Source organism: Vulpes lagopus, chromosome 13 (genome assembly GCF_018345385.1).
Source record: "Vulpes lagopus strain Blue_001 chromosome 13, ASM1834538v1, whole genome shotgun sequence".
Taxonomy (NCBI): Eukaryota; Metazoa; Chordata; class Mammalia; order Carnivora; family Canidae; genus Vulpes; species Vulpes lagopus.
This window is the reverse complement of record NC_054836.1, coordinates 10,405,879-10,429,794: the sequence shown is the minus strand read 5'-3', so window position 1 is coordinate 10,429,794 and position 23,916 is coordinate 10,405,879. Positions and strand designations below refer to the sequence as shown.

Below are 23,916 nucleotides of genomic sequence, written 5' to 3'. Positions count from 1 at the left end.
AAAACCCCAATCTAATTAAAATGAGAAGAGGACCTGAATAGACTTTTTCTTTTAAAGTAAGGCATGCAGGTTTCCAACATATACATTAAGAGATGCTCAACCTCACAAATCATCAGAGATATGTAAGTTAAAACTACTATGAGATTACACTTTACTCTTGTCATAAAATAGCTAAAGTCAAAGTCACAGGAAATTACAAGTATTGGTGAAAATTTAGGATAAAAGGAATCCTTATGCATCTTTGTTGGGAATGCAACTTGGTTATAGGAGCAGAATAGAGTTTCATTAAAAATTTAAAAATAAAAAATTAATTAAAAATAGAAATACTACATGATCTATTAATTCCACCACAGGATAATTACCCAAAAAAACAAAATCACTAAAACAGTGTAACAGGAACAAAACAAAACAAAAACAAACAAAAAATATGCCAATCCAAAAAATATGCCATATATCCAAAAGATATATGCACCCTATGTTTATTGCAGAATTATTTATGATAGCCAAGATATGGAATCCATCACATAAGTAGATGAATATTTAGAGACGGAATAGTATACACATGCACACACACATGAGTATTATTCAGCAATGAAAACAAATGAGATCTGGCCATTTGATACAACATTGGTGAATCTAGAGGATATAAATTCTAAGTGAAATAAGCCAGATAGAGACAAATAACCATTGGATTTCATTCCTATGTGAAATTTAAGAAAATAAATGAATAAACCAAGCAAAAAAAGAGACAAATAAGAAAACATTATTCAATACAGGGAAAAAATTGTTGGTTGTGAGAGGGGAAGTGGTGGGGGATAGGTGAAGTAGAAATAAATAGAGGATTAAGAAAACAGTTATATATTTTGTTAAAGATTTTATTTACTTGAGAGAGAAACACAGAGAGCAGGATTGTGAGGGAGAGACAGAGAAGAGGGAGAAGCCGACTCTCTGCTGAGCTGGGAGCCTGATATGGGGCTCCATCCTAGGACCCTCAGATCATCACCTGTGCCAAAGATACTCAACCAACTGAGGCGCCCAGGTGCCCCAAGAGAACAGCTATCCTGATGAGCATTGAAAAATGTATAGAATTGTTGAGTCATTAAATTGTACATCAGAATATTTTTTCTTTTTCAAGTTTTTTATTTAAATTGCAGTTAGTTAACATATAGTGTAATATTTTTTCAGATGTACAATAAAGTGATTCAACAGTTACAACACCTAGTGCTCATCACAATTGTCCTTCTTACTTATATGAGACTGTATGTTAATTATATTTGGATATACACAAATAAATACAAAACAAAACAAATTTTAAAAGCAAAGGATACTATAAATAAAGTGAACAGATCATGTATGCAATGGGAGAAATAGTTAAATACTCATAACTGACAAATATTTAGTGTACAGAATATATGTAAGATAACACAGCTCAACAACAAAAAGACAAAAAGCCCAATTTAAATATATACAAAAAACTTGAATACACATTTCTCCAAATAAGATTTTCAAATGTCCAACAAACACATGAATTCTTGTTGAGTGTAATTAGATATTATGGGAATGAATAATAAATCTTCATACCAGCTAGAATGCCTATAGTCCAAAATGGAAGTTAAGTGCTGGCAAAGATGTGAAGAAATTTAAAACCTTGTACAAATTTGATGGAAATGTAAAATGGTGCAGCTGCTATGGAAAATATATTTGCAATATGATCATTTAACTTCTGCATATGAACCCTAAAATAGAGAATGAGTTTGAAACTAAATTTTATATGAACATCCCTAGTATTACTACTCACTTCTGTTAGAAGGTGAAAACAGCCAAATCATCTGTCAATTGATAAGTGGATAAGCAAAAGGTGTTCTCACCATATAATGGAATATAATTCATAATAAAAATGAGTATGGTACTTATACATACTACAAAATAGGTAAACATTAAAAACATAACACTAAGTGAAAGATAAAAGTCCATTTGATTGCATTTATATTAATATCTGGAATAGGTGAAGTCATAGAAACAGAGAGCAAATTAATGGTTGCTAGAGGATGGATGGGGGGAAATAGAGAACTGATTTCTTAATAGGTACATAGTTTCATGCTGGAATTAATAAAATATTCTAGAACTATATAGTGGTAATATTTATGCAACATTGTGAACGTTTCCAATGTCACAAATAGTTTTATGTGTATTTGATGAGATCAGTACCTTTCTAATAATTACAATGATAACTCAATGTGCAAGAATTTTTACCAATTATTACAGAAATTTGTAAAAATTAATTTATACATTTATTTTATTGTAAGGATCTATGGTGGAATATTGAATACATATTTTTCTTTTTTAAAGATTATTTATTTATTCATGAGAGACACACACAGAATGAGGCAGAGACATAGGTAGCAGGAGAAGCAGGCTCCCTGCAGGGAGCCTGATGTGGGACTCAATCCCAGGACCTGGGGATCACGAACTGAGCCAAAAACAGACGCTCAACCACTGAGGCCCTCAGATGCCCCTGAACACAAATTTTTCAAGAATAAAATATATCACTATATAAGTATGTTATAAAAGTGAGAAGAATATGACACAATGCAAGCTCTTTTCTTGACAAAGAAATAAATTTATTCATATAAGAATCTCCTAGTGCAGATAACAACCATGACTCCACTAAAATATTTCTTGTGGATATTTGGGTATTAGTATGAGCCAATTAAATATTTAAAAAATTAAATGCATATCCATTATAAGAAAATTCAATACTAATATCAAACTCTCATTATTTCCAATATGCTAGGCACTATTCTGAGCACTTAATGTGTACCAACTCATCAAGATCTCTATATTCCATTTAGTTTATTGGAAATAAAATTTTGCAGGATTCATCAATTTAAACGCAATACTTGGGAAAGTTCTTGACTATAGTAGGTGCGGATAATATAAATACACTTTACTAGAATTTTCATAAAGAAATATAGTATGTTTCTAATTAATAACCCAATCTATTACTAAAAATTAAATATTTTCCACTAGAAGCTTGATGCTTACATTTCTATCAGAGTGTAGTCTAATCTACATTATTTTGGTTTTTTTTTTTGCTTGTTTTCCCAAGTTTATTGAGATATAAATATTGAGTTCAAAAAGGGTGTTGCCTGTGTTCTCCTCTAGGATTTTGATGGACTCTTGTCTCACATTTAGATCTTTCATCCATTTTGAGTGTATCTTTGTGTCTGGTGCAAGAGAGTGGTCTAGTTTCATTCTTCTGCATGTGGATATCCAATTTTCCCAGCAGCATTTATTGAAGAGACTGTCTTTCTTCCAATGGATAGTCTTTCCTCCTTATCGAGTATTAGTTGACCATAAAGTTGAGGGTCCACTTCTGGGTTCTCTATTCTGTTCCATTGATCTATGTGTCTGTTTTTCTGCCAGTACCACTGTCTTGATGACCACAGCTTTGTAGTATAACCTGAAATCTGGCATTGTGATGCCCCAGATATGGTTTTCTTTTTTAAAATTCCCCTGGCTATTCGGGGTCTTTTCTCGTTCCACACAAATCTTAAAATAATGTGTTCTAACTCTCTGAAGAAAGTCCATGATATTTTGACGGGGATTGCATTAAATGTGTACATTGCCCTGGGTAACATTGACATTTTCACAATATTAATTCTGCCAATCCATGAGCATGGAATATTTTTCCATCTCTTTGTGTCTTCCTCAGTTTCTTTCAGAAGTGTACTATAGTTTTTAGGGTATAAATCCTTTACCTCTTTGGTAAGGGTTATTCCTAGGTATCTTATGCTTTTGGGTGCAATTGTAAATGGGATTGACTCTTTAATTTCTCTTTCTTCAGTCTCATTGTTAGTGTATAGAAATGCCACTGATTTCTGGGCATTGATTTTGTATCCTGCCACGCTATCAAATTGCTGTATGAGTTCTAGCAACCTTGGGGTGGAGGCTTTTGGGTTTTCTATGTAGAGTATCATGTCATCGGTGAAGAGGGAGAGTTTGACTACTTGTTTGCCATTTGAATGCCTTTAATGTCTTTTTGTTGTCTGATGTTGCTGAGGTGAGGACTTCCAGTACTATGTTGAATAGCAGTGGTGAGAGTGGACATCCCTGTCTTGTTCCTGATCTTAGGGGAAAGGCTCCCAGTGCTTCCCCATTGAGAATGATATTTGCTGTGGGATTTTCGTAGATGGCTTTTAAGATGTCGAGGAATGTTCTCTCTATCCCTACACTCTGAAGAGTTTTGATCAGGAATGGATGCTGTATTTTGTCAAATGCTTTCTCTGCATCTAATGAGAGGATCATATGGTTCTTGGTTTTTCTCTTGCTGATACGATGAATCACATTGATTGTTTTATGAGTGTTGAACCAGCCAGTGTCCCGGGGATAAATCCTTCTTGGTCGTGATGAATAATTTTCTTAATGTACTGTTGGATCCTATTGGCTAGTATCTTGTTGAGAATTTTTGCATCCATGTTCATCAGGGATATTGGTCTGTAATTCTCCTTTTTGGTGGGGTCTTTGTCTGGTTTTGGAATTAAGGTGATGCCGGCCTCATAGAACGAATTTGGAAGTGCTCCATCTCTTTCTATCTTTCCAAACTGCTTCAGTAGAATAGGTATGATTTCTTCTTTAAACGTTTGATAGAATTCCCCTGGGAAGCCTTCTGGCCCTGGACTCTTGTGTCTTGGCAGGTTTTTGATGACTGCTTCAATTTCCTCCCTGGTTATTGGCCTGTTCAGGTTTTCTATTTCTTCCTGTTCCAGTTTTGGTACTTTGTGGCTTTCCAGGAATGCGTCCATTTCTTCTAGATTGCCTAATTTATTGGCGTACAGCTGTTCATAATATGTTTTTAAAAACGTTTGTATTTCCTTGGTGTTGGTAGTGATCTCTCCTTTCTCATTCATGATTTTATTAATTTGAGTCTTCTCTCTCTTCTTTTTAATATTGCTGGCTAATGGTTTATCCATCTTATTAATTCTTTCAAAGAACAAACTCCTGGTTCTGTGGATCTGTTCCACAGTTCTTCTGGTCTCGATTTTGTTGAGTTCTGCTCGAATTAACTCTCTTCTTCTCCTGGGTGTAGGATCCATTTGCTGTTTTTTCTCTAGCTCCTTTATGTGTAAGGTTAGCTTTTGTATTTGAGTTCTTTCCAGTTTTTGAATGGATGCTTGTATTGCGATGTATTTCCCCGTCAGGACTGCTTTTGCTGCATCCCAAAGATTTTGAATGGTTGTATCTTCATTCTCATTAGTTTCCATGAATCTTTTTAACTCTTCCTTAATTTCCTGGTTTACTCTTTCATCTTTTAGCAGGATGGTCCTTAACCTCCACATATTTGAGGTCCTTCCAAACATCTTGTTGTGATTTAGTTCTAATTTCAAGGCATTATGGTCTGAGAATATGCAGGGCACGATCCCAATCTTTTGGTATCGGTTCCGACCCAATTTGTGACCCAGTATGTGGTCTATTCTGGAGAAAGTTCCATGTGCACTTGAGAAGAATGTGTATTCAGTTGACTTTGGATGTAAAGTTCTGTACATATCTGTGAAATTCATCTGGTCCAGTGTATTATTTAAAGCTCTCGTTTCTTTGGAGATGTGCTTAGAAGACCTATCGAAGGTATAAAGAGCTAGATTGAAGTCACCAAGTATAAGTGTATTATTGTCTAAATATTTCTTCACTTTGGTTATTAAATGATTTAAATATTTGGCAGCTCCCACATTCGGGGCATATATATTGAGGATTGTTAAGTCCTCTTGTTGGATAGATCCTTTGAGTATGATATAGTGTCCCTCTTCATCTCTTACTAGTCTTCGGGGTAAATTTAAGTTTATCTGATATAAAGATGGCTACCCCCCTTTTTTTTTGAGGACCATTTGAATCGTACATGGTTCCCCAACCTTTTATTTTCAGGTTGTAGGTGTCCTTCTGTCTAAAATGAGTCTCTTGTAGACAGCAAATAGATGGGTCCTGCTTTTTTATCCAGTCTGAAACCCTGCGCCTTTTGATGGGGTCATTAAGCCCATTCATGTTCAGAGTTACTATTGACAGATATGACTTTAGTGTCGTCATGATATCTATTCAGTCCTTGTTTTTGTGGATTGTTCCACTGAACTTCTTCTTAAAGGGGAATTTTAAGAGTCCCCCTTAAAATTTCTTGCAGAGCTGGTTTGGAGGTCACATATTCTTTGAGTTCCTGCCTGTCTTGGCATCTCTTTATCTCTCCTTCCATTTTGAATGAGGGCCTTGCTGGATAAAGTATTCTTGGTTGCATGTTCTTCTCATTTAGGACCCTGAATATATCCTGCCAGCCGTTTCTGGCCTGCCAGGTGTCTGTGGAGAGGTCTGCTGTTATCCTAATATTCCTCCCCATAAAAGTCAGGGATTTCTTGTGTCTTGCTGCTTTAAGGATCTTCTCTTTATCTTTGGAATTTGCAAGCTTAACTATTAGATGTGGAAGTGTTGGACGGTTTTTATTGATTTTGGCCGGGGGATCTCTGTTTCCTGGATCTGAATGCCTGTTTCCCTTCCCAGATTAGGATAGTTTTCAGCTATGATTTGTTCAAATACGTATTCTAGCCCTCTGTCCCTTTCGGCACCCTCAGGAACCCCAATTAAATGTATGTTTTTCTTCCTCAGGCTGTCGTTTATTTCCCTTAATCTGTTGCTTATTATTTATTCTCTTGTACTTGTGATTTTATTTATTTGCACCTTTCTTCTTGAGAAGTCTGGCTAGGGGTTCATCATATTTATTGCTTTGTTTCTAATGAAACTGGTTTCATGATTGGTCTGTTTTATCATTTTTGACTGTGATTGTTTTAGTTTCTATACCTTTTATTTCTGCTCTAATTTTTATTAGTATCTTATGATAGTTTTAGGTTCTTTACTTTTTAAAATTTATTTTTTACTTTTTATTATTTTATTTTATTATTATTATTATTTAGAATGAGACAGTGAGAGAGACAACAGAAATGGAGGTGGAGGGGCAGAGGGAGAAAAAATCTTAAGTAGACTATCTACTGAGCATGGATCCTGACATGGAGCTCCATCTCATGACCTTGAGATCATGACTTGATGAAATCAGGACTCGGATGCTTAAAGACTGACCCATCCAGGCACCCAGACATTCAAAGTGATTATTTTTTATAAGATTTTATTTATTTATTCATGAGAGACACAGAGAGAGAGGCAGAGGCACAGGCAGAGGGATAAACAGGCTCCATGCAGGGAGCCCGATGCGGAACTCGATCCCAGGATTCCAGGATCACTCCCTAAGCCGAAGGCAGATGCTCAACCACAGAGCCACCCAGGTGTCCCATTCAAAGTGATTATTGATAGATATTTATCGTCATTTTGTTATTTTTTTTTACTGTTGTTTGTTTTAAAACTCCTTTAGGGATGCCTGAATTTTTTTCTTAAATAAACATTGGGGTTCATGTGTCCCTTTGAACTAGTATTTTTGTATACTTTGGATAAATACCTACTAATGCAATTGCTGGGCCATAGGGTTGCTCTATTTTTAACTCTTTGAGGAACCTCCACACTGTTTTCCAGAGTGACAGAACATGAGAGACTTCTAACTCTGGGAAATGAACAAGAGGTAGTGGAAGGGGAGGTGGGCGGGGGGGCAGGGGTGACTGGGTGACAGGCACTGAGGCGGCCCCTTGATGGGATGAGCACTGGGTGTTATGCTATGTTGGCAAATCAACTCCAATGAAAAACATTCAAAAAATAGTTTTTCTATTTTTAAGGATAAATCAGCTTTAAAAAAAGAGAAGTACATAAAAAGAAGGCAGCTTTTTTGCATGTAGCTTTGAAGCTAGAAAATGAATATGAACACTCTACTCCCAGGGAAATTCTAATAAAAACAAGAAGAATGGGAGGGGCAGCAGGATGGCGGAAGAGTAGGGTCCCCAAATCAGCTGTCCCCACCAAATTACCTAGATAACCTTCAAATCATCCTGAAAATCCACGAATTCGGCCTGAATTTTATTGTCAACTAATATTCGATAAAGGAGGAAAGACTATCCATTGGAAGAAAGACAGTCTCTTCAATAAATGATTCTGGGAAAATTGGACATCCACATGCAGAAGAATGAAACTAGACCACTCTTTTTCACCATACACAAAGATAAACTCAAAATGGATGAAAGATCTAAATGTGAGACAAGATTCCATCAAAATCCAGAGGAGAACCCAGGCAACACCCTTTTTGAACTCAGACACAGTAAGTTCTTGCAAGATACATCCACGAAGGCAAAAGAAACAAAAGCAAAAATGAACTATTGGGACTTCATCCAGATAAGAAGCTTTTGCACAGCAAAGGATACAGTCAACAAAACCCAAAGTCAACCTACAGAATGGGAGAAGATATTTGCAAATGACGTATGAGATAAAGGGCTAGTTTCCAAGATCTATAAAGAACTTCTTAAACTCAACAGCAAAGAAACAGACAATCCAATCATGAAATGGGCAAAAGACATGAACAGAAATCTCACAGAGGAAGACATAGACATGGCCAACATGCACATGAGAAAATGCTCTGCATCACTTGCCATCAGGGAAATACAAATCCAAACCACAATGAGATACCACCTCACACCAGTGAGAATTTGGAAAATTAACAAGACAGGAAACCACAAATGTTGGAGAGGATGTGGAGAAAAGGGAACCCTCTTACACTGTTGGTGGGAATGTGAACTGGTGCAGCCACTCTGGAAAACTGTGTGGAGGTTCCTCAAAGAGTTATAAATATACCTGCCCTAAACCCAGCAATTGCACTGCTGGGGATTTACCCCAAAGATACAGATGGAATGAAACGCTTGGATACCTGCACCCCGATGTTTCTAGCAGCAATGTCCACAATATCCAACCTTTGGAAGGAGCCTCGGTGTCCATCGAAAGATGAATGGATAAAGAAGATGTGGTTTATGTATACAATGGAATATTACTCAGCCATTAGAAATGACTAATACCCACCATGGAATTGGAGGGTATTATGCTGAGTGAAATGAGTCAATCGGAGAAGGACAAACATTATATGGTGTCATTCATTTGGGGAATATAAATAATAGTGAAAGGGAATAGAAGGGAAGGGAGAAGAAGTGTGTAGGAAATATCAGAAAGGGAGTCAGAACATGAGAGACTCCTGACTCTGGGAAACGAACTAGGGGTGGTTGAAGGGGAGGTGGGTGGGGGGTGGGGGTGACTGGGTGGCGGGCACTGAGGGGGGTACACTGACAATAATTTTCAGAACTGTAAGAGGAAGTCGGCCATTTACTTTCAAAAATACTAGCAGAGAAAGTTACGTCCACTAGTTCAGCAGCAAACGCTCTTTAGAGTCTAAGTGTTGAGTTTCTAGTTGGCCATGGTACTACTATTACATATAATCCATTCCCATTCCTTCCTTTCTTTTTTGACATACTTGGCTAATATTTAGGAATGCCATGTTTCTTATAAACATTAAATAGGAACTTAGATCACTGCCTGGCCATTTTAAAAGACTGTTGAAAATGATCTAATATCACCTGTGTGCTTTTTCTCTGAGATAAACAAATAGAGGCAAGAAACCCATGTGGTAAACATGAAATTTCTGCTTGAATTCCAATGGACATTGGAAATCGTGAGGATATTGTGTAGAGACACAGAGATGTTTCCTTGTGAGTAAATTACACACATAAGTTGCATTTCTGTATGAAAGTGCATAAAAACACCAAAACAATGGAAAGAACAGATTTTTCAAACCATTTGATTCAATTCAGAAATAAATTTAGCTAAGGAGCTTGTTATATTTGTTAGAACCGAACGTTACATAATAGTTTATTCACAGACTTCCTCTCCCTCACACTGTAAAGGACTAAATGAACTTTTATGACCTTTGTTCTGACCTGTGCCTTTGAATCCATTCCCTGCCACTCCTTCCTATGCCTGTTTTTTTTTTTTTTTTTTTTTTTTTTGAGAAAGAGGTTTTCATTGACTTGGTAGATACAATTGCTTTTGTTTTTTTTAATTTTTTTTAAATAATAAATTTATTTTTTATTGGTGTTCAGTTTGCCAACATACAGAATAACACCCAGCGCTCATCCCGTCAAGTGCCCCCCTCAGTGCCTGTCACCCACTCACCCCCACCCCCCGCCCTCCTCCCCTTCCACCACCCCTAGTTCATTTCCCAGAGTTAGGAGTCTTCCATGTTCTGTTTCCCTTTCTGATATTTCCTACCCATTTCTTCTCCCTTCCCCTTTATAACAATATCTATTGTTATATCTGAGCTTTGAATACATTTTATCTCTGTTAGACATTCCCAGGATCTCTCTTACTCACATTTTTTACTCTGTGAAGTTATTATCTTGGGATACAACTTGGTGTTACAGAGAAATGATGATGCATCGTAATTTTTTAAAAAATATTTTATTATTATTTATTCATGAAAGACAGAGAGAGTGGCAGAGACACAGGCAGAGACAGAAGCAGGCTCCTTGCAGGGAGCCCCATGTGGGACTTGATCCCAGGACCCCAGGAACACGCCCTGGGCTGAAGACAGACATTCAATCTCTGAGCCATCAAGGTGTTCCAGATGCATTGTAATTAGGAATCAGTGCCATGTTTTAATTCTCCCCTGAGATCCATATTAACCTAGCTGTGAGAAACTCAGTCTGGATGCTATCCCCTTAGGCCCCTTGTTTTTGAGTCAGGAAACATTGTGATTGATCTTAAGTATAATTAATAATACTTAGGCAGACATAAAAGCAGTCTGTTGACTGCAATTGAAAAGAACTATTATCTTTATTTTCACATTTTTCTAGTAATTTAACACAGGTCACTCTTCAAACGTGATACCCTGCAAAGAACTAGCGTGAGTATTTGTAGATGTTCTGTCTAATTTTTATAGTTACAATGAAATTATTATGTCCTAGGTAGAAATATGTTTGAACCAAGTAACTTCTTATGTTCTTTTTTATGTATATTACAAGGAAAAAATATCCATCCATGTAGTATAATTCAGTTCAAAAGAGGAGATACTAATTTGATTATAAATGTATTTATATTGTCTGTCTTCTTTTTGTTTTTCATATTTAATGTAATAGCATGAAATGGAGTTTAGAACAAAGTCAACCAAATTTAGGTTAGTATATACTATTACTGGTGTGGGAGGAATACTTAATACATCTGGAATATCTTTAATTTTTTAGAATTTTTCACTTTAATTAACATCAAGATTTAATTAGCAAGATTGTTTAAGGTGGGTTTTCAAGACCTCTTGATGTATCAAAATGATCTAGGCTACTTTAAAAATATTTCAGAAATGTGACTTTATTTGATGTGCACATTACACCCATCATATACAAGAATCTGTGATAGACTCTTATTTTGTAAGATTCTATGGTTTATTAACAGTTTTCAAGCACACAACTCATTACTATAGGAGAACTTAGAATCCAGTTGATTGTTTGCAGAAGACTTTGTTCAGTGGTCCCATTTCTTCCCTCCTACTCCATGCAAAAGCTTCCCAATTGTATTGTGCCTCTGCGCTAGACTTAATGAAGGAGAATGAGGAATTTGAAGTTGAATTTGCAAAATTACATTTTCCCAAAACTGGAAAATGAAATGCTTTGCAAGTAAACGTGTGGCTTAGAATGTCAGGAATAGGCATTGCACTGGCTTCTGGTGTTCCAGGGTGACCACCTGAGCCAGTTTGCTTGAGACGGTGTTTCCTAAGACATGAGATCTCAGTGGCAAAACAGGGGCAGTCCCAGGCTAAGCAAGATACTTTACCACCCTGCTGAGAGTAGGGCCATAATGTGTACCCCATTATTTACACAGTCCTCTAACTCCCACCAGTTTCTTTTTGCAGTGAATTCCATTTCCCATCACACTGAGCTTTCATTACTGCTTCTCATTGTTATGTTAAAAATCTTTGAAAATTGAAAAGCGGCCATTTCATCTCTTTTCCACATGCTTTGTTCAGGGAGAATGAAACATTCTTGAATTAGAAACACCACTCAAACTTTGCTGATGGGAAGTGGCCTAAAATGAAAAGGCATTCAGGAATGGGAGCGCCTACAGTACAGTGTGGCACCCAGGTCCTGTCAGACAGGGTGGCTGCTCTGGTGAGTTCCAAGCTACTTACCTTAAGCAGGGCAGGACATTTAAAATTTCACTGATATTGTTCATGCCAGTAATAGAGACAAAGACATTTGAAAACACTGATCATGATGATGATCTAACTGATAATCCAGCAGAAGATACTGTGCCCTGAGATTTGCATCAGGATAACATGATCTTATAAATCACAACATGAGCAAGTTCCCTAGTTGGATTTCCTGGATTCAGATCTCCATGTCACCAGTGTCTGATTGTATAACAATGAGCAAGTCTCTTTTTTTTTTTTTTTTAAACAATGAGCAAGTCTCTTAACTGTAACAAACTTTGCATGATAGACTTCATGATATTTAAAATTTTGACAGTAACATTCATCCTTCTTAACTAATCCTGTTCTCAGGATTAAACAAAATAGCAGAATAAATAACATATAAATAAAACATCAATATGAACTTCTGATAAATGATCTGAGCCCTAAGAGTTAGCAAACACAAAACGACCTCAATTGTCTCTAGGAAGAGGTTCATGATGCTCACTTGTCACAGTGCCTGCATCCTGCCAAATGACTAAAATTAACTTGCCTAAATTATTTCTACACATGGTTTTATTTACTATATGAATTTCATTTTATTCCAGTGACTAGTTATTACAAGCACATTTTATGTTAAATATAATTAAATGGATATTTTTCTACAAATCAATCAGTGCTTGAAACCAGAGCCTCAGCTAAAAATGAATGACAATTCTGTTGCATTCTATATTACCTTTAGGGCTATTTTCTAAAACTTGGGGGGAAAACATATAACTCCTCTCAGAAATTTCCAAATTATCCTTTATGCTTATAGAAGAACACAAGAAGTTATTATAATAATCTGAACAAGCCCTATCCATTTGCATTCCACAGAAATTCTGTGCAAACTGTCATTGTATTCTAGTGAAACTACTTGCATTTCTCAGTTACATTGGTACTTCATGCTTGCTATTTTTGCTTGGAAATTATTATCCCTTTTCTTTTATCGTTCCTTTGACATTCCCTGAAAATTGCTCATATTTCCAGAATAATACTAAATTCAATGTTTTGATTAGATTTTCCATGATCCTGCCCAAGATGAAATTACTTGTGCTATGTTACTACACAAAATTGTTTTATATCTAATAATTTCCCAATAATCTCAATGCATGTTGATTGTTTTATCATTATCCCTGAGAAAATTGAGTACATATATTGCATTTGCTACATCATTTTAATTAAATATAATAGCATAATAACTAGTATGAAGTGTGAGCTATAAATATTTATTAACTAAAGTCATCTTAATGATAATCACATTTCTTTCTTTCTTTCTTTCTTTCTTTCTTTCTTTCTTTCTTTCTTTCATTCTTTCTTTCTTTTCTTTCTTTCTTTCCTTATTTTAATACTTATTCCATTAGTTTTTTTTTTTTGATTGGAGTTTCAATTTGCCAACATAAAGCATAACACCCAGTGCTCATCCCAACAAGTGCCCACCTCAGTGCCCGTCACCCAGTCACCCACATCCCTGCCCACCACCCTTTCCACCACCCCTAGTGCCTTTCCCAGAGTTAGGAGTCTCATGTTCTGTCTCCCTCTCTGATATTTCCCACTCATTTTTTCTCCTCTCCCCTTTATTCCCTTTCATGATTTTTTTATATTCCCCAAATGAATGAGACCATATAATGTTTGTCCTTCTCTGATTGACTTAAATCACTCAGCATAATACCCTCTAGGTCCATCCACGTCGAAGCAAATGGTGGGTATTTGTCGTTACTTTTTAAATTTTTTTTAAAAATAAATTTATTTTTTATTGGTGTTCAATTGTCAATATATTGAATAACACCCAGTGCTCATCCCGTCAAGTGCCCACCTCAGTGCCCATCACCCAGTCACCTCCACTACCCACCCACCTCCCCTTCCACTACCCCTAGTTAGTTCTCAGAGTTAGGAGTCTTTCATGTTCTGTCTCCTTTTCGGATATTTCCCGCTTATATTTTCTCCTTTCCCCTTTATTCCCTTTCACTATTTTTTTTATTCCCCAAATGAATGAGACCATATAATGTATGTCCTTATCCGATTGACTTATTTCACTCAGCATAATAACCTCCAGTTCCATCCAAGTCGAAGCAAATGGTGGGTATTTGTCATTTCTAATGGCTGAGTAATACTCCATTGCATACATAAACCACATCTTCTTTATCCATTCATCTTTCGATGGATACCGAGGCTACTTCTACAATTTGGCTATTGTGGATATTGCTGGTATAAATATCGGGATGCAGGTGTCCTGATGTTTCATTGCATCGTCTATCTGGGGTAAATCCCCAGCAGTGCAATTGCTGGGTCGTAGGGCAGGTCTATTTTTAACTCTTTGAGGAACCTCCACACAGTTTTCCAGAGTGGCTGCACCAGTTCACATTCCCACCAACAGTGCAGGAGGGTTCCGTTTTCTCCACATCCCCTCCAACATTTGTGGTTTCCTGTCTTGTTATTTTTTCCCCATTCTCACTGGTGTGAGGTGGGATCTCACTGTGGTTTTGATTTGTATTTCCTTAATGGCAAGTGATGCGGAGTATTTCCTTATGTGCTTGTTGGCCATGTCTATGTCTTCCTCTGTGAGATTTCTGTTCATGTCTTTTGCCCATTTCATGATTGGATTGTTTGTTTCTTTGGTGTTGAGTTTAATAAGTTCTTTATAGATACTGGAAACTAGCCCTTTATCTGATACATCATTTGCAAATATCTTCCCCCATTCTGTAGGTTGTCTTTTAGCTTTGTGGACTGCTTCTTTTGCTGTGCAAAAGCTCTTATCTTGATGAAGTCCCAATAGTTCATTTTAGCTTTTGTTTCTCTTGCCTTCATAGATGTATCTTGCAAGAGTTACTGTGGCCAAGTTCAAAAAGGGTGTTGCCTGTGTTCTCCTCTAGGATTCTGATGGATTCTTATCTCACATTTAGATCTTTCATCCATTTTGAGTTGATCTTTGTGTATGGTTCAAGAGAGGGGTCTAGTTTCATTCTTCTGCATGTGGATGTCCAATTATCCCAGCACCATTAATTGAAGACACTGTCATTCTTCCAGTGGATAGTCTTACCTCCTTTATTGAATATTGGTTGACCATAAAGTTGAGGGTCCACTTCTGGATTCTCTATTCTGTTACATTGATCTATGTGTCTGTTTTTGTGCCAGTGCCACACTGTCTTGATGATCACAGCTTTGTAGTACAATCTGAAATCTGGCATTGTGATGCCCTCAGCTATGGTTTTCTTTCTTAAAATTCCCCTGGTTATTCGGGATCTTTTCTGATTCCACACAAATATTAAGATGACTTGTTCCAACTCTCTGAAGAAAGCCCATGGTATTTTGATAGGGATTGCATTAAACGTGTAAATTGCCCTGGGTAACATTGATATTTTCACAATATTAATTCTGCCAATCCATGAGCATGGAATATTTTTCCATCTCTTTGTGTCTTCCTCAGTTTCTTTCATAAGGGTTCTGTAGTTTTTAGAGTATAGATCCTTTACGTCTTTGGTTAGGTTTATTCCTAGGTATCTTATGCTTTTGGGTGCAATTGTAAATGGGATTGACTCCTTAATTTCCCTTTCTTCAGTCTCATTGTTAGTGTATAAATGCCACTGATTTCTGGGCATTGATTTTGTATCCTACCACGCTACCAAACTGCTGTATGAGTTCTAGCAATCTTGGGGTGGAGGCTTTTGGGTTTTTCTATGTAGAGTATCATGTCATCGGCGAAGAGGGAGAGTTTGACTTCTTCTTTGCCAATTTGAATGCCTTTAATGTCTTTTTGTTGTCTGATTGCTGAGGCGAGGACTTCCAAAACTATGTTGAACAGCAGTGGTGAGAGTGGACATCCCTGTCGTGTCCCTGATCTTAGGGGAAAGGCTCCCAGTGCTTCCCCATTGAGAATGATATTTGCTGTGGGCTTTTCGTAAATGGCTTTTCAGATGTCGAGGAAAGTTCCCAATATCCCTAAACTCTGAAGAGTTTTGATCAGGAATGGATGCTGTATTTTGTCAAATGCTTTCTCTGCATCTAATGAGAGGATCCTATGGTACTTGGTTTTTCTCTTGCTGATATGATGAATCACATTGATTGTTTTATGAATGTTGAAGCAGCCTTGTGTCCCGGGGAAAAATCCTACCTGGTCATGATGAATAATTTTCCTAATGTATTATTAGATCCTATTGGCTAGTATCTTGTTGAGAATTTTTGCATCCATGTTCATCAGGGATATTGGTCTGTAATTCTCCTTTTTGGTGGGGTCTTTGTCTGGTTTTGGAATTAAGGTGATGCTGGCCTCATAGAATGAATTTGGAAGTACTCTATCTCTTTCTATCTTTCCAAACTGCTTCAGTAGAATAGGTATGGTTTCTTCTTTAAACGTTTGACAGAACCATCTGGCCCTGGACTCTTGTGTCTTGGCAGGTTTTTCATGACTGCTTCAATTTCCTCCCTGGTTATTGGCCTTTTCAGGTTTTCTATTTCTTCCTCTTCCAGTCTTGGTAGTTTGTGGCTTTCCAGGAATGCGTCCATTTCTTCTAGATTGCCTAATTTATTGGCGTATAGCTGTTCATAATATGTTTTTAAAATTGTTTGTGTTTCCTTGGTGTTGGTAGTGATCTCTCCTTTCTCATTCATGATTTTATTAATTTGATTCTTCTCTCTCTTCTTGTTAATAAGGCTGGCTAATGGTTTATCCATCTTATTAATTCTTTCAAGGAACCAACTCCTGGTTCTGTTGATCTGTTCCACAGGTCTTCTGGTCTGGATTTTGTTGAGTTCTGTTCGAATCTTAATTAACTCTCTTCTTCTGCTGGGTGTAGGGTCCATCTGTTGTTTTTGTCTGGCTCCTTTATGTGCAAGGTTAGCTTTTGTATTTGAGTTCTTTCCAGTTTTTGAATGGATGCTTGTATTGCTATGTATTTCCCGCTCAGGTCTGCTTTTGCTGCATCCCAAAGATTTTGAACAGTTGTATCTTCATTCTCATTAGTTTCCATGAATTTTTTTAATTCTTCCTTAATTTCCTGGTTGACCCGTCATCGTTTAGCAGGTTTGTCCTTAATCTCCATGTGTTTGAGGTCCTTCCAAACTTCTTGTTGTGATTTAGTTCTAATTTCAAGGCATTATGGTCTGAGAATATGCAGGGGACGATCCCAATCTTTGGTATTGGTTCAGACCTGATTTGTGACCCAGTATGTGGTCTATTCTGGAGAATGTTCCATGTGCACTTGAGAAGAATGTGTATTCGGTTGAGTTTGGATGTAAAGTTCTGTATATATCTGTGAAATTCGTCTGGTCCAGTGTATCATTTAAAGCTCTCGTTTATTTGGAGATGTTGTGCTTCGAAGACCTATCGAGGGTAGAAAGAGCTACATTGAAGTCACTAAGTATAAGTGTATTATTATCTAAGTATTTCTTCAGTTTGGTTTAATTGGTTTAAATATTTGGCAGCTCCCACATTCGGGGCATATATATTGATGATTATTCAGTCCTCTTGTTGGATAGATCCTTTAAGTATGATATAGTGTCCCTCTTCATCTCTCGCTATAGTCTTCGGGGTAAATTTTAGTTTATTTGATATAAGGATGGCTACGCCTGCTTTCTTTTGAGGACCATTTGAATGGTACATGGTTCTCCAACCTTTTATTTTCAGGTTGTAGGTGTCCTTCTGTCTAAAATGAGTCTCTTGTAGACAGCAAATAGATGGGTTCTGCTTTTTTATCCAGTCTGAAACCCTGCGCCTTTTGATGGGGTCATTAAGCCCGTTCACATTCAGAGTTGCTATTGACAGATATGACTTTAGTGTCATCATGATTTCTCTTCAGTCCTTGTTTTTGTAGATTGTTCCACTGAAATCCTTCTTAAAGGGGAATTTTAAGAGTCCCCCTTAAAATTTCTCACAGAGCTGGTTTGGAGGTCACATATTCTTTGAGTTCCTGCCTGTCTTGGAAGCTCTTTATCTCTCTTTCCATTTTGAATGAGAGCCTTGCTGGATAAAGTATTCTTGGTTGCATGTTCTTCTCATTTAGGACCCTGAATATATCCTGCCAGCCGTTTCTGGCCTGCCAGGTGTCTGTGGAGAGGTCTGCTGTTACCCTAATAGTCCTCCCCATAAGAGTCAGGAATTTCTTGTCTCTTGCTGCTTTAAGGATCTTCTCTTTATCTTTGGAATTTGCAAGCTTAACTATTAAATGTCGAGGTGTTGGACGGTTTTTATTGATTTTAGGGGGGGATATCTCTATTTCCTGGATATGAATGCCTGTTTTCCTTCCCAGATTAGGATAGTTTTCAGCTATGATTTGTTCATATACGTATTCTGGCCCTCTGTCCCTTTCGGCACCCTCGGGAACCCCAATTAAATGTATGTTTTTCTTCCTCAGGCTGTCGTTTATTTCCCTTAAGCTGTCTTCATGGTCTTTTAATTGTCTCTTTTTTCCTCAGTTTCCCTTTTTGCCATCAACTTTTCTTCTATGTCGCTCACTCATTCTTCCACCTTGTTAACCCTCGTCGTTAGGACTTCTAGTTTGCATTGCTTGTCATTCAATTGATTTTTAATTTCTCCCTGATTGGATCTAAATTCTGCAGTCATGACGTGTCTTGAGTCCTTTATGCTTTTTTCTAGAGCCATCAGTAGCTGTATAATAGTGCTTCTGAATTGGCTTTCTGACATCGAATTGTAATCCAGATTTTGTAACTCTGTGGGACAGAGGACTGTTTCTGATTCTTTCTTTTGAGGTGAGGTTTTCCTTCTAGTCATTTTGTTCAGTGCAGAATGGCCAAAAAGAAGTTGTATTGGGAAAAGGAGAAAAAGAAAGAGAGAGAAGGAAAGAAAAGAGAAAAAGAAAAAAGGAAGAAAAAAAGGAAAAAAAGAAGAAAAAGAGAAAGAAAAAGAAGGAAGGGGAAAAAAAGGGTGGGGGAAGCAATAAAAAAAAAAGAACAAAACAAAACAAAACAAAACAAAAAAGCCAAAACACGGGGGGGGGGTATCTTTTGATTCTGTATACTGTAAGTCCCTTGACTTCCCCTGGAACTGGTCCGTCTAGCTGGTCTTCTGGGGGAGGGGCCAGCTTGCTGATTTTCAGGTATTAGCACTTGGGGGATCTGTTCTGCCCCTGCCTGGTGCAGGGCTCAGTGGGGGTTGTTTACCCCGTGCGGCCCCAGGAGGAACAGCCCCAGTGGCGGGGCCAGCTCTGCAGCCCTGGAGTCAGCTCCCGCAGTAGCTCCAGAGCTCTCCGTCTGCAGGGCCTGGAGGCTCCGGGGCGGGGTCAGGAGCGTCCTCGCTGTCCTGGGCCCTCCCGGCCTCTGCCTGTCCCCGGGGGAGGCCGGATCCTGGGCTGTGTCTCTGGCACCCTAGGCTCCCGGGCCTGCGCTGTTGGATTCGCACTCCCGCCCGCAGCCCCCTCCGCGGAGCCGCCCCCGAGCCCCTCCGAGCTGCTCCGGGTCCCGCCGTGCGCGCTGCAGCCCTTAGGGAGCTCGGGGCATCTCCCAGGGCGCAGGTGCCTGTCAGTGTCCCCGGGAGCCTGAGGGCATCCCCGCCCTCCTGGGTCCTGCTCCGCCTCCCTGCGAGCCCCTTTCTGCCTGGGAAGGTTGGTGCAGCTCCTGCTTCTCCGGGACGGGGCTCTCCTGTCCTGGGGACACTCGCCCCGGCCTCAGCCTGGCTCCTCGCGGGGCCCCTCCCCCTTGGAGGCCTTTTGTGTCTTTATTTCTTTTTCCCCATCTTCCTACCTTGATAGAAGCGCGAACTCTTCTCACTGTAGCATTCCAGCTGGTCTCTCTTTAAATCTCAGGCCGAATTCGTAGATTTTCAGGATGATTTGAAGGTTATCTAGGTAGTTTGGTGGGGACAGGTGACTGGGAACCCTACTCTTCTGCCATCCTGCCCCTCCTCCTCTCAGATTCTCTTATTTCATCTATCAGTGCACTGTTTTATTATCAACTCTATACAGATGGCAATATTAAAGTCTGCCATGGTTGTGATGAAATGATATATCATACCTACAGAAGATCTAAGAGAGAGTCTGTCACATATCAGAGATCCAAGCAATGACAGCTGTTATATCCCTTCACCATCAGAAAACAAGAAACAAAATGAGGGAGTCTCAAGGTGCCTTATAGATTTGACAAAATACTTTTCTACTGATCTGAATAGCTACACATAGATTATCCCATTAAATTTAGCAAATTAATAATTTAGCTTTCAGGGCTTAGGGGAACAAATCATACCCTATGCAGCCTGAAAAATGACTTATTACCCTGTGTCTGTTTAGGTAATAGAGGTACAGTATAATCTCTGAAAAGTCAAAGAACAATTTTGAAACTTAAAGTTATTAGTAAATTCACAAATACCTTGGATGCTTCTACTATATGTACTAGGTCAAAATAGTACCTTCATTCATGTATACATATAAAAAGCTGACTATGCATAAAAACAGATCTATCCAAATAAATAAGAAAAATATAATATGGGTGATAAATGATAGTGTTTGGGGAGGAATAAGAATAAGAATTTATCTCATAAAAAGGAGAAACCTCTTTTTTGAATATTTTATTTATTAATTCATGAGAGACACACACACACACAGAGGCAGAGACACAAGAAGAGGGAGAAGCAGGCTCCTTGCAGGGAGCCTGATGAGAGACTCGAGCCCAGGGACCTGGGATCATGACCTAAGCTGAAGGCAGATGCTCAACCACTGAGACACCCAGATGCCCTCTTATGCTGTTGGTGAGAATGCAAGCTGGTGCAACTACTCTGGAAAACAGTGCAGAGGTTCCTCAGGAAGTTAAAAATAGAGCTACCCTATGACCCAGCAATTGCACTCCTGGGTGTTTATCCAAAAGATACAAACATAGTGATTCAAAAAGGCACCTGCATCCCAATGTTCACAGCAGCAATGTCCACAATAACCAAACTGTAGAAGGAGCCACACTGTCCTTCGACAGAAAAATGAATAATGAAGATATGGTCTATATATACAATGGAATATTACTCAGCCATTAGAAAGGATGAATCTTACCATTTGCAAAGATGTGGATGGAGTTAGAGGGCATTATGCTAAGCCAAATAAGTCAAGCAGAGAAAGAAAATTATTAAATGATTTGACTCATATGTGTAATTTAAGAAATAAAACATAGAATATTAGGGAAAGAGAGGGAAAAATAAGATAAAATCAGAAAGGGAGAGAAACCACAAGAGACTCAATCATAGGAAACAAACTGAGGGTCACTGGAGGAGAGGTGGGGAATGGAGTACCTGAGTGACGGGCATTAATGAGGGCACATGATGTAGGAGCACTGGGTGTTATATGCAACTCATGAATCACTGAACTCTACCTCTGAAACTATACATTATATGTTAATAAATTGAATTTAAATTAAATTAAACAAAGAAGTGAAACAGAAAAAAATTGATATTTCTTAACTCATTTAAAAATAACAACAGTAAACTTCCTACATGTTAACACACACAGACAAGAAAAAAAAGAATTTCCCTCAAAATCTCCTGGCTACTTTCCAAAATAACTTTTTCAAGTTGCCACTTTGTTTGAGTATCCTTAAGAAACTTTCACATTGTCTGTATAACATCTATAATATCTAATATCTGTCCCAATTTATATCATTTTTGGAAACAAAAAAAAGATTCTCTAAGAATATGAAGTTTATGGACTTTTAATGGCCAATTTACAGCTATACTAAGATAAGGATGCAATCCTAGATCTCCTATTTTTATGTCAAATATTCTTAGCATTATATGATAGCACAAGTTAGTCATGCAATTTTGGAAATGTGCTTCTGCAATTAAAAAATATCAGGCAAGTAATTGATTAAATTGGTTAGTTCTTAGACACCAATAAATTATTCAATGGTCTCAGAATATCTAGGCTCAGGATATTCTGTGGGATATTTTTCCCCTGAAGTCTTCCCACTGTTACTAACCCTGTCAGATTCTTTTGTTCTAGATATTTCTGCTCCTGTATGTTACAAGAAAGATAGTATGTAGTTAACAAGTAGGGAGCTGTGTAAGTATTTGTATTCTATTTCATATACCTGTGAATTTTGTTCAAATAAGTTTCAACTAAAATGGTAATATTGAAATACTTAAATATATTTATTTTACTTATCTTTTCTCAACCACTGGCTTCAGTTTAATGGATTCATTAATTGAAGAACCTGCATCAAAAAATGATATCCAGCTGGAGAATAGAGGGTATTGCCTAGAAGACAGAACTCCATCTGAAGGGAATTTTTGCTACAAAGTTGTATCACATCAACTAATAAATCACTAAGTTCACACACACACACACACACACACACACACACACACACACGCTCCCAGATCATTTTTTGTATATTTTTTTATTGGAATTCAATTTGCCAACATATAGCATAACACCCAATGCTCATCCCGTCAAGTGCCTCCCTCAATGCCCATCACCCAGTCATCACAACCCCCCACCCACCTCCACTTCCACTACCCCTTGTTCATTTCCCAGAGTTAGGAGTCTCTCATGTTCCCAGATCATTTTAATTCCCAGTTGCTCATTCTCTACAATGTCTGTCACCAAAGCAGGATGAATAACAGCATTGTAACTGAATTTTTGATTCTGGGCTTCACCCAAAAACCTGAACTGCAAAGAGCTCTCTTCATTGTCTTTCTCCTCATCTACCTTGTGGCCTTACTTGGCAATGCACTGATTGTCATTGCCATAATCTGTAACACCACCTTGCATACACCCATGTATGTTTTCCTTCTGGCACTGGCTATTGTGGATATCATATGCACAACAAGCATTATACCCAAGATGCTGGGGACCATGCTAACAACAGGAAGGAGTATTTCCTATGAAAGTTGCATGTCACAGCTCTTCTTCTTCACGTGGTCCCTGGGGGCCGAGATGGTTCTCTTCACCACAATGGCCTATGACCGCTATGTGGCCATCTGTTTCCCTCTTCGCTACAGAACTATGATGAACCCCCATATGTGTGTGGCCTTGCTTGGCATTACCATGGTGATTGCTGTAACCAATTCCTGGGTACACACTGGTCTCATCCTGAGGCTGACTTTCTGTGGGCCAAATACCATTGACCACTTCTTCTGTGAGATACCTCCACTTCTGTCTTTGTCCTGCAGCCCTGTGAGGATCAATGAGGTGATGGTGTATGTTGCTGATATTACCCTGGCCATTGGTGACTTCACGCTCACCTGCATCTCCTATGGTTTCATCATTGCTGCCATTCTCCGCATCCACACAGCAGAAGGCAAGAGGAAGGCTTTCTCAACATGCTCATCCCACCTCATAGTGGTGTCCCTTTACTACTCTCCTGTGATCTACACCTATATCCGCCCTGCTTCTAGCTACTCATTTGAAAGGGACAAGGTGATAACTGCACTCTATACTCTCGTGACCCCAACATTAAACCCAATTGTGTATAGTTTCCGAAATAAGGAGATGCAGACAGGGATTCAGAAGGTATTTGCATTTCTGAGACATTAGTGGTTTCAAAAGGTTTTTTATATCAGCTTGACTCCAGAATCAAGTGATTCATGAGTTGCATATAACACCCAGTCAAGGACTCCAGCTTGACTCCTAGAATGTCTCATATTTTACTGATCAATTGTAAACATTTCCTTCCCCTATTCCCTATTCCCTCTTAGGAGTGTTTCATTCCATTAAGAATCACTGCCTTAGCTCCTGATTTCTAAAATGCACTGACTTTCTTAACATTTCATTACTGATTTATACTTATCACTTTGCATATTTCTAAAATATTTT

General features: G+C 38.2%; 1 protein-coding gene across 1 annotated transcript; it reads left to right on the top strand.

Annotated features, from left to right (window-relative positions):
• The first annotated feature begins 22,713 nt into the window (after positions 1-22,713).
• On the top strand, positions 22,714-23,637 carry LOC121474600 (olfactory receptor 13G1). Its single transcript, XM_041727526.1, has one exon. It carries the CDS (start codon positions 22,714-22,716, stop codon positions 23,635-23,637), a length of 924 nt encoding a protein of 307 aa, XP_041583460.1.
• The last annotated feature ends 279 nt before the right edge of the window (positions 23,638-23,916 follow it).